This window comes from Cottoperca gobio, chromosome 17, assembly GCF_900634415.1.
Source record: "Cottoperca gobio chromosome 17, fCotGob3.1, whole genome shotgun sequence".
In the NCBI taxonomy this organism is placed as follows: Eukaryota; Metazoa; Chordata; class Actinopteri; order Perciformes; family Bovichtidae; genus Cottoperca; species Cottoperca gobio.
The window spans coordinates 20,870,320-20,892,039 of NC_041371.1; the positions used below are offsets into that span (position 1 = coordinate 20,870,320).

At 41.0% G+C, this 21,720-nt stretch overlaps 2 protein-coding genes across 2 annotated transcripts; one reads left to right on the plus strand and one right to left on the minus strand.

Annotated features, from left to right (window-relative positions):
* Window positions 1-361: 361 nt before the first annotated feature.
* zbtb41 (zinc finger and BTB domain containing 41) lies at window positions 362-9,569 on the minus strand. The gene is made up of 11 exons (XM_029453308.1): window positions 9,199-9,569; window positions 7,446-8,702; window positions 6,512-6,719; window positions 5,604-5,673; window positions 5,117-5,264; window positions 4,813-4,942; window positions 4,579-4,674; window positions 4,387-4,493; window positions 4,141-4,246; window positions 3,911-3,999; window positions 362-2,078 (listed from the first exon to the last, which is right to left on the minus strand). The coding sequence occupies exons 2-11, from the start codon at window positions 8,668-8,670 to the stop codon at window positions 1,468-1,470; spliced, it is 2,790 nt and encodes a 929-aa protein (XP_029309168.1). The 5' UTR covers window positions 8,671-8,702; window positions 9,199-9,569; the 3' UTR covers window positions 362-1,467.
* Window positions 9,472-21,704, plus strand: LOC115022338 (protein crumbs homolog 1-like). The gene is made up of 8 exons (XM_029453307.1): window positions 9,472-9,574; window positions 12,120-13,091; window positions 15,888-16,438; window positions 16,576-16,741; window positions 18,282-19,200; window positions 19,289-19,330; window positions 19,876-19,998; window positions 20,949-21,704. The coding sequence occupies exons 1-8, from the start codon at window positions 9,571-9,573 to the stop codon at window positions 21,199-21,201; spliced, it is 3,030 nt and encodes a 1,009-aa protein (XP_029309167.1). The 5' UTR covers window positions 9,472-9,570; the 3' UTR covers window positions 21,202-21,704.
* Window positions 21,705-21,720: the final 16 nt, after the last annotated feature.

Below are 21,720 nucleotides of genomic sequence, written 5' to 3' on the forward strand. Positions count from 1 at the left end.
CAACCGAACACTGAATACGACATTTGTAGGCGACCAAAATGTCACAAATAACTTTCATGAACTGAAAACACTGTGTGAAAGTTAAAGTTGTAAGACATAACACGGACAACGCCAACACCAAACAACCCTGTGGTCAATCACCAGGTAGCCCCGCCCTAAAGCATATCCTGCTTTATCTTTATCTATTTCATTGTAAATGGGATCATCGTTTACTAGACTTCTATACAATCTGACTTCTGGCCGTCAGAAAGAATGCAGGTATAAGGCCAGTTCATCCATCTAGTATCACAGTGGCTGCAGCCAGCTGGGGCACATCCTGGACAGGCTCTCTGTCGCACAGACAATAACTCACAAACATAAATATTTTCAAATCTGATTTTATTGATAACGACACAAAGTTTGAGTAGAGCATCTGCAGTTTCAGAATGTGAGGATGACGGTTTGAACTGAAATCCACCAATTACTTTACGTGACGTCATTTCCTATTCCACTTTACAGATTTGTTTCTTTTTCCACTTAGAAGAGTATTTTCCACTTAACAAAATGTTAATTCAGTTAGTTTTTTTTAAAATCACATGTTACATGATTTGACGGTTGTATTTAAAATACGTTTTTTTCACACATACATAAGCACATTGACCTCTAGTCTTTGTGCTCATATGTACGCCGCATGAGTAAAAACATAACTTTCTTTGACGTTAACCTTGCGTAACACAATGACATGTACGTGTACAATATATGTTAAGGCCACAGTTTAAGTTTACTCAGCTTTACAAAACTGCCACTAGTGATTATTTTTATTACCAATGTATATCTATTTATTTGGAAAGCCAATTAATTGTTTAGTGTAATTATTTTTGGCTGTTTGTCACAAGTTACTGCAAAATGGAGAAGCTAGAACCAGGCAAATGAAAATAAAAATAATATTGAATAAATGACAAATAGCTTTGTCTCTTATAAAAATACAATAAGAAATGGCAAAAACTTAAAAGACCAGTTATTCTTTGCCACCAAAAGCTCCAACCATCAGTAAGAACCAGACATCATCCGGCTTTTGGAAAACAGAATTTCATACAGATTAAAAAAGGGGCAGCTTTGGTATTTGTAACTTTTAAAATGTGTGTTTTCATCTCATAGCAACCGGTACAAAAACATTTCCACGCCTTCCTGTTCCAGTTTTGTAGTTATGGTGATACTTGTCATCATTGTACTTCAGTAACAACAGAAACTAACCTGTTTGAATCCACAATTTTCTTCTTTTTCTAAACAACTGGGAGGGAATTTCCTGAGATCAGGCTGAACGACAAAGCGGTGATCCTGTGCTGCACCAGAATACTTTTTGCACTAAATATTTGCCTGTCTGTATTGAAGTGTGAATATATTTTAGTGGTGAATACTAGCTTCTGTTCTTTTTACATTAAGTTTGTTGGACTGTTTGCTAAAAGCCCAGTTTTTGGTTGAGGAGCGTCAGTGTGTGTGATCAGAGTTTGAGATGTTCTGCACAGACGAGGCAGAATCCAGTCCCAGCAGCGTGCCTAGGTAGGACTGCTCTCGGGGGTCCAGCATCTGATCGGGTCTCACAGGGTGGATAATGTTGGCGGGCTGGGGAGTGAGGGTGTACTTTTCTAAGAATGCCAGGTCTGTAGCGGCCTGGTAGCTCGAGTTCTGCTGCTGCCCTTGAGCCTGCATGCTCACAACACTGTGAGTTTGGGAGGAGAGAGACGAGGCTCTGTGAGGGGCTTCTCCTGCCATCTGGACAGGAACTAACGTGACGGGCATGCAGACGTTTGCAGGGGGAGGCGAGCTCTGGAGGACTGACTTGGGTTCAGCGCGGTATACCTTAGAGGCCTCCTCGAAAGGAATGGAGACTATTTTGTCCGTGCCGAGGGGCTGCGGAGTAAACCGAGTGCTGTGCACGTGGTCCACATGGTACTTGAGCTTGTCTTTTCTTTTAAAGGTAGCGCTGCAGTGGGGGCAGTTAAAAGGACGAGCGTCTGAGTGAATCACCATGTGCTTTGTCAAGGTCTTCTTTATCCGAAATGTCTGGTTGCACTCGGGACATCTGTGGGGTTTCTCTCCTGTCACATGAACACAAGAGAACGTCAAACAAGTATGTTTAGATAACAATTTCTATCGCTTTTAAATGCACAATATGTAATTTTCTGCCACTAAGGGTCTCTCAATCAAAACCGTAACAAAAGACAGTTTAGTGGCCGCTGATTAAAACAGGTAATAACATTGTTATAAGTTAAAAGCAAGTGTTTCTCCGATGTGGCTCGACGAACAATGGAAGTCCCAGAGGAGCTGCGAGTTTTCACTAATGTTTGCTCAGCTTGTTTCTCTGATAACATAAGGTCCAGACGTTCAGGAGCCGAATTATCCGCAGAGGTCTTCTCCTCTCCAAAACAAACGGACCCGCTGATTAAACCCAGAAAAACATTTAATAAAACAGTTTGAAGTTAAAAGTCTGTGTTTCGCCGATGAAGTTCGGCCGCAGCGATTGTTTTCTCAGCTCGTTTCTCTGATAAGTTAAGATCCAGATGTCCAATTCACCAAAATCCTTCATCCATTTAAAACAGTCTCTGGTGGTCCGTGAGCGACCACTAGTGGTCCGCGAGTATAGGCCTATTGGTAAAATGTTACATTTGAAATGAATATATTCTAAGTTTAAAGTGTTTCTCAGACTGTTTAAAAATGACTAGTATAGACTAGAGGGTAGCATAGATGTAGCGTAGCTATGTAGGTTCGTTTTACGATCTTATGTCATAAATTATCTGCCCGGTCAATTTGAGCCGCGGTCACCTGACAAGATGGATCGATGGCTGTAGACAGGGTCACTTAAAAGAACATTAAATGAAAGGACGCGACAGTGAAGGTGCATCGTCCTGATGCAGGTGATTCAGCAGCTTCAAGTGGTTTTGTGTGCGTTACTGAGTCTCAGGAGAGCCGTTCGCCGTCCAACCTCCACCCGGCTGAAAGCTGTGAAACTCGGTTTGAAGGCGGAAAGTCCAGCGCTAAAGTGAAGAGACAATATCACAGCGACTACATCAAATTTGGATGCTATGAAACCCGCCAAGCTCAAGCGACATGTTGAGAGTAAACACAAGGATTACTTTGGGAAACCTTCAGGATCTTTTGAGAAAAAACGTGATGAATTTAAGAAACGCATGACAAAGGCGCACTCACAGTTTGTATTTTGCGTATCTCTCAGTAGTAACGATCTTGCTGTGGGTAAGTTGCGGCTCTGTACGGACATAAACTCAGTAATAAATGTAGTCTATATGTCTATGAGTCTATATGATGTGTAAAATCTATCAGCATTCACCGTTTAAATCTCATATCCGTATTTGTATTTGTATTGTTGATTTAATGTGTGAACGAGCGATATAGAGAAGGTCACACAAAGCTTTCATTATTAGTCATTTGTAATATATTGTTGGAGTGGTAAGCAGGCCTATTGTTTTTGCATATTTGGAGAGTTAGGTGGTCCGTGAGTGTTTTTTTTATTGGTTAAGTGGTCCTTGTTCTGAAAGAGTTTGAGAAACACTGATTTAAAACGTATAGTAAAAAAATGACCAAGATGTAAAAAGTGTATCGTTAAAATGTGGCTCAACACTGGATGGAAATCTGTTTATGACAGCGTCTGGCAGACAAACACAACAAACCAAAGAACTTTTTTTCAAAAGTTATGAGGCCGAAATGTTGCTGCCTAACAGGATTGACTGATATGTGCCGTGGAAGAAAAGAAAGCTCGACAAGCGTAGCAGCAGTAACCAAGTGGGGCAGGGCTTAATTAACGTACAATTGAGAAAACAACAGCTGTTTACCTCCTAAAGCATCTAACTGACACTTTTCTGTTCTCATACATGTTTTCAAGCAAATAAATCCGTTGACCTCTTTGCTTCCTTACCTGAGTGGGTCCTGAAGTGCATTTCTAGACTGGACTTTCCTTTAAATTCTTTCTTGCAGACCTCACACTGATGCACAGCGGTTTTATACCTGAGAACAAAGTTGTCATTACAGAGACAGAAACCAAGAACACAAAGGGAAAGTAAGGGAAATATTACAACTTTCACAACATCACAAAACAAAAAACAAAAAAAGAGAACTAATTGTGAATGTGATTTGTAAGAAACATACTTCTGCCAAACTTTCTCTCCCAGATGAATGCTCTTGTAGTGGACCGTCAGATGATCGTGGCGCCTGAAGCACTTGCCACATTCTTCACATTGGTGTGCTTTCTCACCTGTAATAAACATGGGTCAACTTAAGACTGTGGACTGCATGGTAACAAGAAACTAAATGAAATGTGTGTGAGACACAAAAGAAGAGGCCAAATAACACATGACACATGAGAATCTAACTGCTGTTTGACTTTTACCGTACCGGAGTGTATTTTCTGATGTTTGGTCAGGTGGTCGTGGCGTATGAAGGTTTTCCCACATTCGTCACACTCGTAGCGCTTGTCGTCATGGTGGACTCTGAGATGGAGCCTGACAAAGAAACGGTTTGCTTGTTATAGGCAACTGTAAAAACTGAGAGCTCGAAAACACTTTCTTCAAATCTCAGCGGACCCACCTGTAGGAGCTGCTATGACGGAAACTTTGACCACAGATACTACAGAGGTGAGGCTTCTCCCCACTGTGGATCCTCAAGTGCTCTCTCAAGGTTGTCCTGGAAGAAGAAAAACACACCTCTCAATAAAGAAGCACAGGGTTTAACATGATTTTGTTTTGCAGTTCAGCATGTCAAAATAAGAGTTGTGGAAATAAGGAAAATGTGTGTGTGGGAGCCAGAGAGCCAGAGACGTACCTTTCCCTTACAGATTTCCCACACACAAAGCAGGTCCACTTTCTTTTGCCTCCATGTGTGCACTCAATGTGCCTCTTTCTGTTGCCTGTGTCATTAAATTGCCGGCCACAAATCTCACAGGGAAAAGGACCTGAAAATGAGAAAGGACACATCATTTGAATGTTTTAATGACAGGAGAGAAGCAAACACGTCACATATTTTTCTCTATTCTCTATTTGACTGTTTCATCGTTCTTCTAAAGCTTCTACTAGCATGAGTAAAATGTATATTTTTAACCCCAGGAGTTTAAGAATTGATTTCTCACCTAAGTGGTACTTTTCTTGGTGCTTCAGCCTGGCAAACCTTGACTTGAAGTACTCGTCACAGAAGGAGCATTTAAAGGGCCGTTCCTGGGTGTGCAGGATCATGTGCTCCTGCAGATGAGGCCTTCGAGTGAAGGTCTTCAGACAAATCTGGTTCAGAAGGTTCAAAGGTTAAAGTATGTTAAATATCTAAATGTGCCCTTTAAAACATTTATTAATTTCAAAAATGTATTTATTTATTCATCATCATCATCAATCTTTTCCCCGTCAGAAAGGGCCGTCTCACGGCTGGGTAAAGCTGTGTCAATATTCTATATCCTGAAACATTGATCCTGCCCCCGCCCACAGCAGTAACTCCTGTCTGTTCTCCAAACACTACTACTGCAGGTGATACAGACTCTGGATCTCACACAAGCCCACTTCAAAACATTCAAACTATCCCTTTAAGATCAGCATGTATAATCAGGCGATAATGTGACTGATTCTTACGGCACATTTCCAGCCTTCATTCTTCCTCTTCTTCTTGGTAAGAAACTCTTGGATGTGTTCTGGATGAAACCTGTTAGGACAGTGAAGATACATCATCATCATCATCATCATCATCATCATCATTATATCATATCATATGACTGTACAGTAGCAACCACCAATCATCGTTTTCTGTAAAAGAATACAGTCAAAATGAACACGGATTTATCAACATTTCAACAGACTAGAAAGTGTACGAACATGCTATACTCACTACAACACCCAATAATACACTAATGTTAAGGTGTAGGGGTGTAATGATTCAATACCATGGATGCAAAGTGAAAACACTGATGCATCATCTTCTTTACCCCCGCCAAGGAGGGAATGTTTACTACTGGCCCAACTTTGGTTAGACTTGGTGGGAGAGTGCAGCATGGGCGAATCAGATGATAACTAGAGGAAAAGTTCACCAAGTTAAGGTGTTCACTTGAATTCTCCCAGTTGGGAATTCATTTTTCGATTATTACAGACACCCCAAGAAAGCAGCACAATAGACAATGTCTTTTTAATGGGTTCTTCACCCATTAAAAAGACATGGCAAATTGTGCATTAAAACACTTTCAAAACTAATAACACGAAATACAAAACGTTTTAACTTGAACAGATTTTTTTACTTCTTTATCTCTAAAGTATTTTTTCAAGGCAACTAAAACTCGGCAGTAATAAGACCAGTTAGAAGATAATGTTTTCTAAACACCAAATTGTACAATCTGAATAATTTCATAATTATTAATGTCGGAGAATATTATAATTCTTAGATTATAAGAATGATACATTTCACTGTGTAGTTCTGTATGGCCAACTTTGAGAACCGGAGGTAAACTTAATAACAAAATTAACAGGATGCTGTGAGACTAGTGTTTCACCTCCTGACATGCTTGGCGAGCGTTTTCTTGCTGGCATGGAGTTTGTTACAGAAGGGGCATTTGTGCTCCTTCTTCTGGAAGGGAGCGTCGCTGGCGTGCTTCTTCTTGTGTACGGTCAGGTTAGACTTGGTGGAGTAGCGCTGAAGACAGATGTCACACTGGAATGGTTTCTCTCCTGTGTGCACTCTGGTGTGACTCTCATACTTCCCTATGAAAAGGCAGGAAAGAAGCAGAAGGTAGTTTATTGTGTCAGCAGTACAGATGTCTCGATCCCATCTCAAAGATCCTTATCGGGGCTGATCAAGGCATTTTTAACCGATCAATATCGGCATGAGCCCGATTCGATCCTTTGTTTTATGTCAGCTGTCATATAGGTGTTTTTGCAGGCAAAGCTTTCTTGCATTGCGGTCATCTGTAGCGTGGGGTTTCACCACGGGGGGGGGGGGGAACACCCAGTGCAAGTGCAACAAAAGCTCTGCGAGCAAATATCCAATAATGTTCATTTATAAATCTGCGTAAAAGATGTAGAGACGACAAATATAAACACTCACACCCTTTTCAGGTAACTCAGGCAAAGACTGGCAAACACTGGAGGACACTTTTAAGAGGAGAGGAACATTTAAATAATAAAATTGGATTTATTAACTTTAATGTACTTGAAGTGTGCACCGTAAGGCTGTAATATTCTAGGAAAATAGAAGTATCGGATCGGAACTCAGTATCAGCCAAAACTCAATTAGAAATGTTTTGTATTGGGGTTTGTGGGCCAAAATAACTTGATTGGGACATTTCTAATTATGAGTGGTAAATGGCCACATTTGACTATTTTAGGACATTTCATAGACCAAACGATGAGTAGCCACTACTACTAAACACAGCTACTAATAACATTAATGATAGCACTAATAGTCTCGAGTCCCTCCATGGTTCCCACCTGCGCGGTCAAAGGTCTTGTCACATTTGGGGCACTTGAGAATCTTCTTGCTGGAGGTTTGGATGATGACTGGAGTCAGACCCTCAGGATACACTGGACTCTGGGTAGAGCTTCCTGCTGCTGCTGGTACATGCACTTCCACCTCTCCATCAGCCTGCTGCTCTGCTCTTTCTACATCTAGAGCCTGCTGACCTGCGCTATTGTCTGCTGCGCAAACCTCAACAACTTTCCTCTGGGCAACCACGTCCTCATTCATGTCTCCTTCCTCTTCCTCCCCTTCCTCCTCGTCCACGATGTCCCCCCCCTGAGCTTGTTTGGATGTCTCCTTCACGTCCAGTTTGGGCGCATGGTTTTCCACAACCAGCTTTCCTGCTTCTTCCATTCTTTCTTCACCTTGCTTTCTCTGTGATACAGACCTTTGCCTTTCCTCAGGAGTGTTGATGGTGTACTCCACATTGTCTCTCTGATACTTGCTGGGTGTTCTCCTCCTGCGAGCCGATCTGCGCATGGAAGCCGTCCTCTGAGCTGGCGTCTTCTCCTTCTCAGTTGAGCTCTCCTGCTGTGCATCAGTGGGACTCTCCACCAAGTGGTTCTGCAGGAAGTTGTCAGTGCATTGAACATGACATGGGCTCAGGATGTCTGTATCACCTGCTGGCAAGTCACTGGAGGTCATTTCCACCTCAGGAGACCCTCTGATCTCATCCTGAACCTGGCTCACACGTACGGGGTTGTTGTCCCCTTCTTCACACAGCAGCTTCAGTATATCCATCATGTCTAGGAATCGGGCCGCTTCAGTTAGATTCAGGAGGTCCGTCTCTGTGACAACGCACTCAGAGGTGTACAAAAAGCCAAGCAGGTGCTGGAAAACAGAGTCCTCCACGTGGTCCAGAGTCACGAGCGCTGTAGCAGGGTTCTTGGAAAGCTCAGCGTGGAAGTAGCTGCTCCCATGGGCCAACACCACCTTGTGGGCGCTATAGAGCTTCCCACCCACAGACACAGACACATCACAGAATCTTTGTCGGGTCCGGTCCTCGTTCAAGAACTTGAGGAGGTTGTGACTATGCTGTGCCATAGTCAAGTGCCTGATTTGTGAGGTTGACTCTGGGACAGTTTCAGAGTTTGGTTGGACGTTGGAGCGCAGCACAGCACCCGGCTCTGCAGCACATTCATTGCTGGCACTGCGTTTGCGTTTGGGACGCAGCAGATTACAAGACTTTTTCTTCATTTGCAAGTCAGTTGGGCGACCATGAAACACTCCTGAAAACCAGAGAAGTACAAACAGTGCTGAGATTAAACATGCATCAGTGATTACTCTTTCAGATTCAGATTTGATAGGATTGTGATATACAAGAAACTAGACAAATGGCTTAGCGTGTAAATGTGACAACACAACAATAGTATTAACAGCATGAAGCTGACACGAAAGGGGACCCTGAGGTGAAAAGTTATCACGAATGGGAAAATTGCGCATGAAAAGAAGCACAATCACGACTTAATTGTTATCAACATTGCATTTAATAGTCAATACAGGCCTGGCAGGGGTGTAAAAGCAAGCTTAGAACAGTACTGCTATCCTGAATTCATAACGGTCAAGACGGTTACATTTGCCAGTTGCTATCCTCCACCTCAAGGACCCCTAACATGTCGTCAGTCTGACGGACGGGACCCCTCCGAGGAGAGTGTCGACAAACGACCCTTACTGCAACCCCGGAAATTGACGTCTATATGGGGATGTTTTTAAATGAAATCTTACCTTAGAGATACGAGCCGTGTTTACAACGCACTGTTCCCTCCAGGAGACACACGTAATGTGGAAAATAAACGGAGGAATAATAATTTCCTGAACCGTGGATGTATGTCTGTAAGGCCCCACCTTCCCATCCTTCAGAAATGTCGGACACCGTAACAAACCGTCCACCCATTGGCTGGTTCAGCGTGCGTCCTCTAAAGCTCTCGTTTACAGGCTTGCGTTTCAAGAAATAGCGAGAGAAATACAAACGGTGATACCTTTCTTAATACGTTTTGTATGTAAAGCATTAAAAGTCAAACACGAAAATAACGACGAGGATATGCTGTTGAGCGGTATCATAAGGTTCGCGAGAGGATTCATGAGACGGAGGGTATCATGGGTAATGTAGTCTGAAAGCTAATAGCAGTCTTACATTAACTATCACACTCTTTTACAGTGGGTACTGTCTATGTGAAAGTAACTGAATACTTGGACTTGGGTATTTTAAATGTTTTGGGTTTTTTCCACATTATATGATGGGACAATATGTTACTCTACTGTCTGACAGTTAAATTAAATTAATTTATTACAAGTATAAATTTTTTTTTTTTTTTTAACATTAATGGCCATACAGAATGCAATGTGCTGTTATACAGTAAATTAAACCATAAAAAGTACCTCTACTGCAGCTAGTTACAACATTGCTAAACCAACATGTTAATCCATCACTATTGATAATTCAGTAGATTAACGTAATGTAACACTGACAGAGACCCTTTGTGCTGCATAGTGAGTACTTTTACTTTTAAAGTAGAAATACATGTTGTTGATAGTCCTTACCACCTTTCACTTACTAAGTAAGATTTTGAATGCATGAGTTTAACTTGTAACATAGTATTTTTAAATTGTGGTATTGCTACTTATTCCACCAATGGTCTTTTACTTTACTCAAGGTTTATCATATCATATCGATTTGCATACATGCACATACAGCCAAAATTAAACTCATGCTCTAATATAATAATAATAATAATAATAATAATAATAATAATAATAATAATAATAATAATAATAATAATAATAATAAAATTGCACTTTATTTGGATAGTTCTTTTTATGTTACATATTGGATCATGTCCCTAAATCCTTGGCAATAACATACTGTGGGTGTCATTGTAAAACCTGGGCCAGAGCAACTGTAGGACAAGTAACACTAAAAAGAACAGTATTACTAATGAGACGATTGAATGTGCTTAGACCTCAGTGACATTTGAATGACAATGATACTTGCCTGATTAGAACAACAAGTTCTAATGGGCCTCGGTCCAGTCAACTGCTGCAGCCAAATACTCAACAGAGGACATTTGCACATGTGCATTTCATTTTTATGTCCATGTTTCAGGGTGTGTATTTATAGCTGAATCATAAGAATATTTCCTTCTCCAGACCACTGAAGTTGTAATAAAGAGAAACTGGATTTCAGGTAAAGTTCTCTCACATCCCATTGTTTTCATCAAGTGTCCCTTAGTGGCTCAAATTAGCCTCCTGGATGAAGCCCTCCCTTCGCCAACACATTTAGTGTGTAAGACATTGTAAGTGCATTAGCCTAATCCTTCCTATCTGTCTTGCACTGCTCCAAGCATTTCAGTAAACACACAGATGCACGGAGGAGCCGGGCTGAAGATGGAGCTACACTCACAAGTACTCCCCACCTGTTTTTGTGCTGAGATGGAGATTCTGCCAAACATCTAGTCGTTTGGAGGATTTGTTGAGGAAAATGTTGAAATTCAGCATGCATGTGTGGATATTATGGTTGCTTTATGCAGGTAATGTTTGCATACATTATTTTTGTTGTAATCAGCGATGATTATGTTTTGCAGAACTTTGTCATAAATCTTAGTCAGTAACGCTAAAGGTGTGTTTAAATTTTTTAACTATCGTGTTTTTTTCTGACTGTCATCTAGGCAAGGCAAGTTTATTTATATGATAATAATAATAATAATAATATTATTAACTTTATTTATAGAACACTTTTCATGTAAATAATGCAGCTCAAAGTGCTTTACAAAAAAAGATGCACACATTCAAACAAGGGCAAATAGACAATACAATACAAATACAATAAGACAATGAAAAGGCAGTTGATGCTAAAATAAATATGTGAATAAACAACAAAACAGAACATTAAGAATAATAAAAAAATTGAGAAAATAATAGTAAATAAGATGATAAGAATGACATTAATTATAAGCCAAATTAAATAAATAGATTTGTATCTAGCACAATTCATCAAACTCATCTAACCTTATCATTGTCACGTGTGGAAATACAGTTTGGCTGAGGTGTCCAACAAGTGTGTAGTGTAATTCACAACATGCGTTTGTACAGTTGCTTTATAACAAACTTTAAATTAAGCAGTTATTATTATTTTATACGTTCCTTTCTTTTTTGTTTTGGTTTCTCATCTTTATTTTGCAGGTTAATTTACTTCTTCACTAATATTTGCTGAAACTACTGACTCACGTGTTTCAAATGTGCATGCAGATAATCTTTTTAAAGGAATACTTCACACACAGAATGACCTTTCGTACATCAATCACTCGCCCTGTGCTACTTTGAATTCTTGAAGAAAACGTTGTTTTTCTCGCATGCCTTGACAGTGAACGAAGAATCAAAAAACGTAGAAAAGTCTTAAATTGAACAACAAACTATATAAACACATTTGTTTACAAACTCTCACACAACTCGTGCAGTATAATCCAAGTCTCATTTATCCAGTCTATGCTCACCACTTCCCAAATCAGCATTTTCAATAAAACCTAACTATTTAAAACGCTTCTGACTCATCTCGACTGTATGAGCTTGAGACTGTTTAAGCGGAAGTGGGTGAAGTATTCCTTCAATGATTTTTAGGAAGTAATATTGGACTGTATTTGTCTCTCCAGGCACTTTCTCCGATGAAGATATCAGCGGATGTGAACAGCTGCCATGCCAAAACGGTGGTCTATGTGAGAGCCACAATGGAGCTTTCAGGTGCCTTTGCTCCAAACAAAGCCAAAACGGGCGCCTATATGGTGGAGAGAACTGCACAACTGCACTTTTAGGCTGTGATGACAACCAATGTGAGAACAGAGGAATATGCTCCCCCTCACATGTCAATGATCAGCACACTTACACATGCATCTGCCTTGCTGGCTTCACAGGCCCGAAATGCAAGACCCCCAGCGTCTTCTCATTTGAGTCCCGAGGCTACATGTACATAGAGACTCAGCTTCTTGACACAGAGGCTCCTCTTAATGTGACTTTCAGCTTCAGGACGGCAAGACCGCTTGGCACCCTCTTGCAGCGCAGAGTGGAAGACCTGCTCCTCAGCATAGAGCTGACGGAGGGGCATCTCTGCCTCCGCAGCCTGAGGGGTCAAGGCTCCAGCACGCTGGTTCAGGAGCTGCCGGAGTACTTGTCGAACAACAAGTGGCACACGGTGGAAGCATCCCTGGGCGGCGTGGTCAGCCTCATCAGGCTGGTCTGCACCGAAGGAAGCTGCACCGGAGACTCCAGCGCTGAAGTCCAGCTGCTGGAGCAAGCCTCTGCTCTCCCCGAGCCAGGAACAGTTCGTCAAAGTCTCTTTATAGGAGCAGTCGGGGGGAACTGGGGTGCAGGCAGAGCAGCGGATGAAGCAGACTACCCGCCTGCTTTTCTGGGCTGCTTCAGAGATGTGCTAGTGGACTCACATCTGGTGTTGCCTGCTATAGTGCCAGAAGATTCCGATGCCCAGGAAAACATCACTGAGGGATGCAGCGACAAAGACAAGTGCGATGACAGTCCGTGTCAGAACCGAGGGCGCTGCGTGAGCCAGGGCTGGAGGAACTACATGTGTGAGTGCCACAGGCCTTATGAGGGAAACAACTGTGCAGAGGGTAAGACGCCGTGGTGGAATGTAACTAAGTGCATTTACTATTACATATTTATATACATATTATAATACAAATTTGAGATACTTGTACTTTACTTGAGTAATTCCATTTTAGATGACTTTATATACTTCTACTCTACTACATTCCAGAGGTAAATATTGTACTTTTTACCCCACTACATTTATCTGACAGCTTTAGTTACTTTTCAGATCACAGTTTTTCATCCCCTTCCTGTTGACTGTGGATTTGAATTGTTTGTGATAAACTGAAAGATGAGGAGTTCCTTGTTGAGAAAATACCTCGTCACAAAGCTGAAAACGGCAGTTTTTTTTAAACTCTCTTTCTGAAGATACTGCTTCTCACAGGACAACAGCGCTACAAATATATGATGATACAATATGATGCATTGATGTAGATTAAACTACCCAACAGTATATAAAGTTAAGATGAGCACAGTCTTAAACATGCAACATACACATTAATGTAGCAGTATTGATCCAGAAACATCATAAATAATAGTGAAACACTGGCAAAGAACATTTTACTGCACAATGAGTAGTTTTACTTTTCATAGTTTAAACATGAAGTCTTTTCTCAGTTTGGTATTTACCACAGGATCTGAATAATTCTTCAACCACCAAGTCATACACACATACACACTAGCATCACTGCATGTCATGACTCATTCAGCCAGCACTGTGGTTCAGTTTCTTTCCTCTAAGAAAACATAAGCAAATTTAAAAAGGGACAGTGTGTACGATTTGGCGGCATGTAAGCGTTGCTCACCCCTCCCTTTGCTAGACTGCTGTAACAAGCCACTGAGAGCAAAACCGTGGCATCTTTCCTTCACTGCGCTCAGACGCCATCCTCACCATAACACTTCTTTAGGAATAACGCAATTCAGGCGTGTTAGAGAACTAAGGTGGCCTTCAGGTAACGTAAAAGGGCGTCTCTAGAGCCAGAGTTCGGTCTGTGCATTCTGAACTGCTGTAGAAACATGGCGGTGCAACATGGTGGATTCCATGGAAGAGGATATGAAGATCTCAGTCTAAGCTAAAGATAACACAACAATTCTTAGTTTCAGATGATTACACACTGATGAAAACATAGGCCTAGTTATGAATGTTATTTTCCATTTCTGCTAATAGACCCCTCTGAATACTACACACTGTCCCTTTAACGCTCAAGATAAGAGCTTAACTTTTTTTTAAAGATTTTGCTCTGAGGAGGCATCACCACCTTTGGAACCTTTACGCCTCTAAGACATGTTATTTAATTTATAAAATAGTGGGGCTATGCCAGACAGGAGTGAACTGAGAATGATGAAACTGATATATGATGTGTTGTGATGGGCATTTAAAAGATATGTCTAGAATTACTTAAAACAGGAACAGGTCAAGTCCAGTTCAACCTCAGTGCAAAGATCTCAATGGTTAGCTATGAGGAGAGCCAGCCAGCATGTTAAAATTAGTCATTAGACTTTAAAGGAGCTTACAGTGCCTGTCGAAATAGCCCCATGTTCAGCCACACAGTCATGGAATTAGGAGGCATTCAGCAACACCTGGACCGAGGATTAAAAAAACGTGGCTTACAGTTGCTCACCTGGACCGGGCTGCACTTTGACAAATCAGGGAGTCTTATGGCCTCTCGTCATGCACAGGCATTTCTGTTGGTTAGTGTCAGTTTCTTGTCCAAACAATGCTAGTCAATAACCTCACCTGTCTGTCCAATCAGCAACCTCCGGGTATTAAAAGACAACGCATTTAGACAATGCGAAAGTGCCTTATACCTGCATTTTTTCTAATTTGCTGGTTGCAAGAAGTCCGATCGTATGGACGTCTATGAGAAAATGTACTTCTTACTTGATTTATTACCTCAGTAATCATGTTAATAATGAGTTTATGGTCTCATTGTTTCAAGTCTTCTTCAATACAGCAGGATGTTAATTTAGTAAATTATAGTCCCATTTAGAGTAAAATTGATGATAAAGCAGGATATGCTTTAGGGCGGGGCTACCTTGGTATTGACATGTCGCTACCACGGTGTTGTCAAGTTTGAGTGTTGTCGGAGTTTTCATCCTAGAACTTTAACCCTTTCAAAGTGTGTTTTCATTTCATAAAAGTTCATTTGAACATTTTGGTCACCCTAAAAATGTTTGCGTTTGGTTACACTTAGCTCCACCCACTTGTGTCACTTCTGGATCCTAAAAACCAAGATGGTGATGGCCAAAATGCCAAACTCGAGGCTTTAAAACTGTAGTCCACAAACCAATGGGTGATGTCACGGTGACTACGTCCACACAGTCTATGGTCTAAACGAGTTGATGAATGCTTATCCATAACATTGATAACTGCAGAAAACTCTGCAGAAATTTCTTTCTGGCGGAGAGATAGATGAGAAGATCACTACAACTCTCATGTCTCTTCATTAAATATGAAGCTCCAGCTGGTAAACTTAGTTTAGTACAAAGACCCGAAACTGGGAGAAACTGAATATTTAAACTCAATTATCATCACGCATGTCATTTGTTTAATTTGTTCAAGAAGTGTAAAAACGACAATTTGCTGTCTTGCGGGGGGGATTATCTGAGGGACTGTTTCTGGCTCTGAGCTAATCTAATAGGCTGTAGCTTCATATTTAATGGACAAACATGAAAGTGGCATCAATCCTCTTATCTGACCCTTGTTCAGAAAGCGAAAAAGCATATATTTTTAAAATGTCATACTATTCCTTTAACATGTACTTGTTCTCAGGTTTAACTTTCATGAATTTTTCTCTCTCTTTCCCGTACCCATGCAGAGTATATCACGGCAAGGTTTGGGAACAAGGACCTGGAGAGTTATGCTTTCTTCTCATTGGACGACGAACCAGGTGATACTGTGGTTATATCCTTGTTTATTCGCACCAGACAGTCCAGCAGCCTGCTCCTCATCCTGGCTAACAGCACCAGCCAGTACCTCCGCCTGTGGCTGGAAGAGGGCAAGGTCAAAGTTCAGGTCAACAACTTTGAGACCCTCGTTGGACAGGGTGCGGTCAGTGATGGACATTTCCATTTGGTGACTGTGAAGCTGGAAGGAAAAGCAGCCATGTTGTTCCAGTCGGCCCAGAGCCAGGGCTCTATGCCCATCAGGCCCATCCAGGCCCATCCTGGGGATCGGGTTTTTGTTGGGGGGCTACCAGACTCGAGGGCCTCTGCCTCGTTTGGGGGCTACTTTAAGGGCTGTGTCCAGGATCTGAGGATTAACAGCCAGCGACTGCAGTTCTATCCCGTTGCAACTCCAGTGGAATCTTACAGCCTGGAGCAACTCATCAACGTTGCACAAGGATGCAGCAGTGACAATACCTGTGCTGTGAGTTATATCATGTTCAGTATGTTGTCTTCAATGAGCTATAGAGGCACATTTTCATCCCTTATCAGCACTAATAATGACCGAGGACGCTGTAGAACTGACAACCTGATTGATTTAGGTTGTTTTCTCTTCATTAGGTCAAGCCCTGTCTCAACGGGGGAGTGTGTTACTCCATGTGGGACGACTTCATCTGTAACTGCCCCCCCAACACTGCAGGGCAGCGCTGTGAGGAGGTGAAATGGTGTGAGCTGTCTCCCTGCCCCACCACTGCTGTTTGTCAACAACGCTCTCAGGGCTTTGAGTGTGAGTGACCTGAGATAAAGACCTGTTATTGTGCTATTCTTGTCTTAAAAAGAACATTATCCTAACAGACATGGGATTAAAAAGACAAAGAGAGAATGGCCAAGAAATAGGATCTATGCTATGAATAGTATAATATGTAGAGCCACCCTGACAAAAGCATCGCCAAGAAAAAGCCTAATAAATGTGTAAGCCTTTTAATATACCAGCCCATTTGTCTGGTGTCTACTGTAGGGGCTGTCTCACCTGTACAGGCACTGAATAATTACAGAGTGGCTGAGTACAGAAGGGAACCGCGTTGAGACAGGGATCCTACATAGAATTCCTTTAAGACCCGGTAATCCCTGGTCAGATTAAGTCTACCGGATGTTTATGATGACAAGTCTTCCTGGAGATATCACATGTTCACAAAGAGAAAAGGAAGGAAGCCGTTGATCCAGAGTAGCTGCCCAGTCCAAGCCTTTTTTCTCTGTGTTTCATTTCCATCATGTGGTTGTATATTAGGTTTTCTCCCAATGTCCCCTTCTCCTCTTTTTCTTTGAGTTATTACTGATAATAATAGTTATAAACACTAGTAAATATTCATAATGCTTTATAACAATAATCAAAACACATTATAAAGCATTGTATAATGACTTATAAGGTCAAGTAGCATAATACATAAATGATGGTCACTCGCTGATATTTCTTTTGCAAGGATCAGTGTATTATAATTCCTGTAGTTGTAATACATTATAACCTTTTTATAATGCATTATAATGTTCTTATAAGTCACTCTAAGTGCTCATTGTTTGCTTTAAGTAAAGTTATAAAAAATCATTAAATCTATGCAAGAACAATATGTTACGTTTTGTAATAAGGAGGACCCAAATGCAGAAAGCCAGATGAGGTTAAACAAAAAGAGAACTTTATAACCAAAATCTTTTCAAAAACAAAACAAGGCAACAAAGGCAAGTCAAAAAACACGAACCAGGGTTGACAAGAGATAGCACGAAGAGGCACGATGATACACGAGGGAAGCAAGGCAACAAGGATAGCACGAGTAGCACAAGAGAACATAAGTGTAACAAAAATGACGAACCGACAAAGAACACTGAGACAGACAGGGATATTTACACACAGACACTAAATGAGGGAACGAGACACAGCTGGGAGAGAAAGGCAACAACACAAGGGCAGGAAGTAATACAAGACATGACACAAGGAGAAGGGAACATTTAAAAATAAAACAGGAAACGCAAATCCAGCGTCGTGACACAATACACAAAACGCTTTAAAATGACCTTAGAGTAGTTTATAATCACATTATAATGCATTATAAAAAAGATTGTAATGTATTACAACTATGGGAATTATAATACACTATGGTCCTTGCAACAACAAAAACATTCAGTGAGTGACCAGCAATTATGAAGTATATTTGTGCTTTTAACTATAATTATACAGTTTATAGTGCATAATAAGTATGTTATAGTGCATTATAGACATAGAAAGTTCTACCAAAATTTAATTTGAATAAGTCTCTTCCATATTTCTCCTTCAGGTTTCTCTAACGTGACATTTCGGGTTGGAAGCAACATTTTGCACTACCGGAGCAATGGGAAGATTAAGCGCAGCCTCGGCAGTGTCTCCCTCAGCTTCCGCACAAGACAGTCCACTGCCATCTTACTGCATGCACAAAGGGACTCAGACTACCTCATCGTCTCCCTCCTGGACTCCCATGTGGTCATGGAGCTCCAGGCTGGGGCAGACACAGATTCCCTCAAGGTGACAGTTCAAAGCGAGGGTCCGATCCGTGATGGAGAGTGGCACACTGTGGAGCTCAGCATGGAGAACCTGAACCTCCCGACCTCCAGGTGGATCATGGTTGTGGATGGAGGCAAGAAGGAGCTAAGCATGTCCAAAACAGCTGCGGTCGACCTGGATTTTCTTAAAGAGGGAGCAGACATCTTCCTAGGGGGGTTGAGCTATGACGCCGGGGTGAAGCTGTCTGGCTGTCTGGGCCTGGTGGAGATCGGAGGCCTTTCTCTCCCTTTCCAGCTGGAAACAGAGTTGAACCTCCCCAGACCTCAGGAGGAGCAGTTTGTGAGGATAAACAGCAACGCTGCCCCGCAATACGGCTGCTGGGGAGCTGCCGTGTGTGCACCCAACCCTTGTAATAACGAGGGTGTGTGTGAGGACCTGTTTGACCGGCACCGCTGCACATGTCCTTCCGAGTGGACAGGACGACTGTGTCAAGTCCCAACAAACACCTGCATCTCCAGCCCCTGCATCTATGGCCACTGCATCAACCTACCCGGGGGAATTAAGTGTGTGTGTGAGCCGGGGTACAGCGGCAAACAGTGTGAGGTGGAAGCTGATATGTGTGAAAACAGCAATTGCAGCAAAGGCGCCACGTGCCTCAAAGGTTTCAGGATCTACGCGTGCCTCTGCCCTCAGAGCTTCACGGGCCAATACTGCGAGTGAGTTCTTCCACAGTTTATTAATATCTCTGTGACCCCAAACCTACCTGTAATAGGTTAATGAGATTTACAAACTGATCTCTTGCAGGGAGAAAATTCCTGAAATCCCATGGTACATTGAGACTAATCCGTAAGTGCTTTTACATAACACACTGAAAATAAACACATTACCTAAACCCATTAAATATATAGTGCTGCAGGAATGAGTCCTAAAAGCCGGAAATTAGTCATTATTTTTTAATTTACGGTTCCCTCGTCTGGAAGTCGATGGGTTTTTGGTGAGATGCCTGAAATAAGGTCTGTGATTAACACAAGTTTAAGAGATTTAAGGTGTTGTTCTACAACATTAAATACGTCAGTAAATACCCCACTCATTAAAAAGGAGGTTGCCAACATGTGGCTAAATCAGACTACAGAAGCTGTCGGGACAATAAACGTCCTCACGCCAAATACGTGGGAAACTCAGATACCATTTTATTTCTGATGATTGCATTTATGTTTTCTGCGATAATCCAAAATCCAATAGAATTGCTATTGGCTTTTTGTTGAGGACACCAGATGCTAACTTCTGAGTTGGCCTACAAAAACACGTTATCCCTGCAGAACTATATTAAATCCATCAATGCCAAACTAAAGGGTATTGACATTTCTTGTTGTGTTCTTTCATCTGAGAAGACTTCCCCAGTTGCCGGTATCGACATGCACGGGTACAAAGTGGGACTACAGCTGCTTTAATGGAGGGAGCTGTTCTAAAGCAGACCACACCTGTTACTGCCTGCCAGGTTTCACAGGACAGTGGTAGGACATGCACAATGATCTTTCATCCTCTTTGCTGCCCCTAGGTCGTGACCCTGAGGTTTCTCAACCCGGGGGGTCTGCACCTCTTGGCCCCACATGTGGTGGCTGGATATGTACAATTTTAAGATTGACATTCGGTTTTGATGATAAAAAGTAATAATTCAATTAAATGGAAAGTCTCTACTCCGGTCCCTACTCTAACGGAGAATCTTGTGACCTAAAGTCAAGGTCATAAGTCACTAAAGGTTGAGAAAAACATTTTTTTTTAAAAGGAACAAATCTGTAAAAGAATAAGAAAGAACATTTTGATATATAAAGATAAATAAATAAGAGAGTAAATAAGTAATGAATAATGTAGAAATATAAAAATAAATAAATAAAAATAATTAAGTAAATAAAGATGCATAAGTATAAAGATGAATTAAAAAAAGGTAATTAAGAAAATGAATAATGTAGAAGTATAAAAGAAAGAAAAAAATAATTAAGTAAATAAATATAAAGAGAAATAAATAAATAAATATGGAAATATAAAATAATATTAATAAGCCTTTATTTATTTCTGTATATTTATTTAAACATCTTTAAAGAATATATATTTATATATGTTTTGCATATAAATTACATATAAAGTATACATACATAGTTTTTTTTCTTATATTTAAAATACATTGTATTTATCTATTAAATATTTCCTTCCTTCCCTGATTCTATGTATTCCTTTTTATATTTCCACATTTATTTGCTTATTCTTTTACAGATTTGTTCTTTTTTATGGCTCTCCTATGACTCCATCATTTTCACCACACCTTTTTCTATTTGTATGATCCACTGGCAGATAAAAGCTCTGTCCGTTTCTCTGGGACAGCCCTAACTTTTTAGAGTTATGTTTCACATGGTGCTATTTCTTGTTTTTATTCTTTAATACCTTTTGTCCTCATGTTTCCTTCCAGGTGTGAGAAGGATGTCGATGAATGTGCCTCCAGCCCGTGTTTGAACGGCGGCTTCTGTGTCAACTACGTGAACAGTTTAGAGTGTGTGTGTGACATTAATTACTCAGGGCTACACTGCCAAATTGACGTCAGCGACTTCTACCTGTACCTTTTCCTGGGCCTGTGGCAGAACCTCTTCCAGCTGGTGTCCTACCTTGTGTTGCGCCTCGACGATGAGCCAGAAATCGAGTGGGGATTCTACATTAATGAATAGGCCTGATTGTTATGTTCAAACTTGACTAAACTTGGTAGAGGGGCACACTGCAGTACATTTGAACAAATTATACACCACAAGCAGAGAGCATCTAGTTCCATTATATTAGAGAGAAGACAGACCTCTACAGCTGATATCTCCAACACTCTGCAACTCACAACAAACTATCTACATTGATAAATTGCAATTTTTTCTGATCTCAGCTTTAGGTTTGAGTTCACAAGAAGAGACGAAGAACAAATGATAATATTTAATAATAAATATACATTGTGTGAAACTGTATTTCATCTGGTGTAACGACAAGGTCAGTGATAAATGACTGGTTCTCATACTGAAAACCACACAGAGTTTGCATTGTGCCTTAAAATGTAACTTTCTTTCTGTAGAGCACTGCTTTCTAATCAGTGTATGTTTTATAACTGTCACACACACTCACATACAGGTCTGATCTACTGGATATGAATAAATGACCTCTCTATAGCTAGAAATATTATAAATATGCATGTACCCTAATTTAAA

Coding starts and splice junctions, on each gene's coding strand:
- zbtb41 (XM_029453308.1), bottom strand. CDS start 8,670: ATGAAGAAAAAGTCTTGTAATCTGCTGCGTCCCAAACGCAAACGCAGT. Junction 5,265..5,603: donor ATGAAGGCTGGAAATGTGCC/GTAAGAATCAGT, acceptor CTTCTGAACCAG/ATTTGTCTGAAGACCTTCAC. Junction 4,247..4,386: donor ACATCAGAAAATACACTCCG/GTACGGTAAAAG, acceptor TGTTTATTACAG/GTGAGAAAGCACACCAATGT.
- LOC115022338 (XM_029453307.1), top strand. Junction 16,439..16,575: donor GCAGTGACAATACCTGTGCT/GTGAGTTATATC, acceptor TCTCTTCATTAG/GTCAAGCCCTGTCTCAACGG. Junction 19,331..19,875: donor TGGTACATTGAGACTAATCC/GTAAGTGCTTTT, acceptor TCATCTGAGAAG/ACTTCCCCAGTTGCCGGTAT.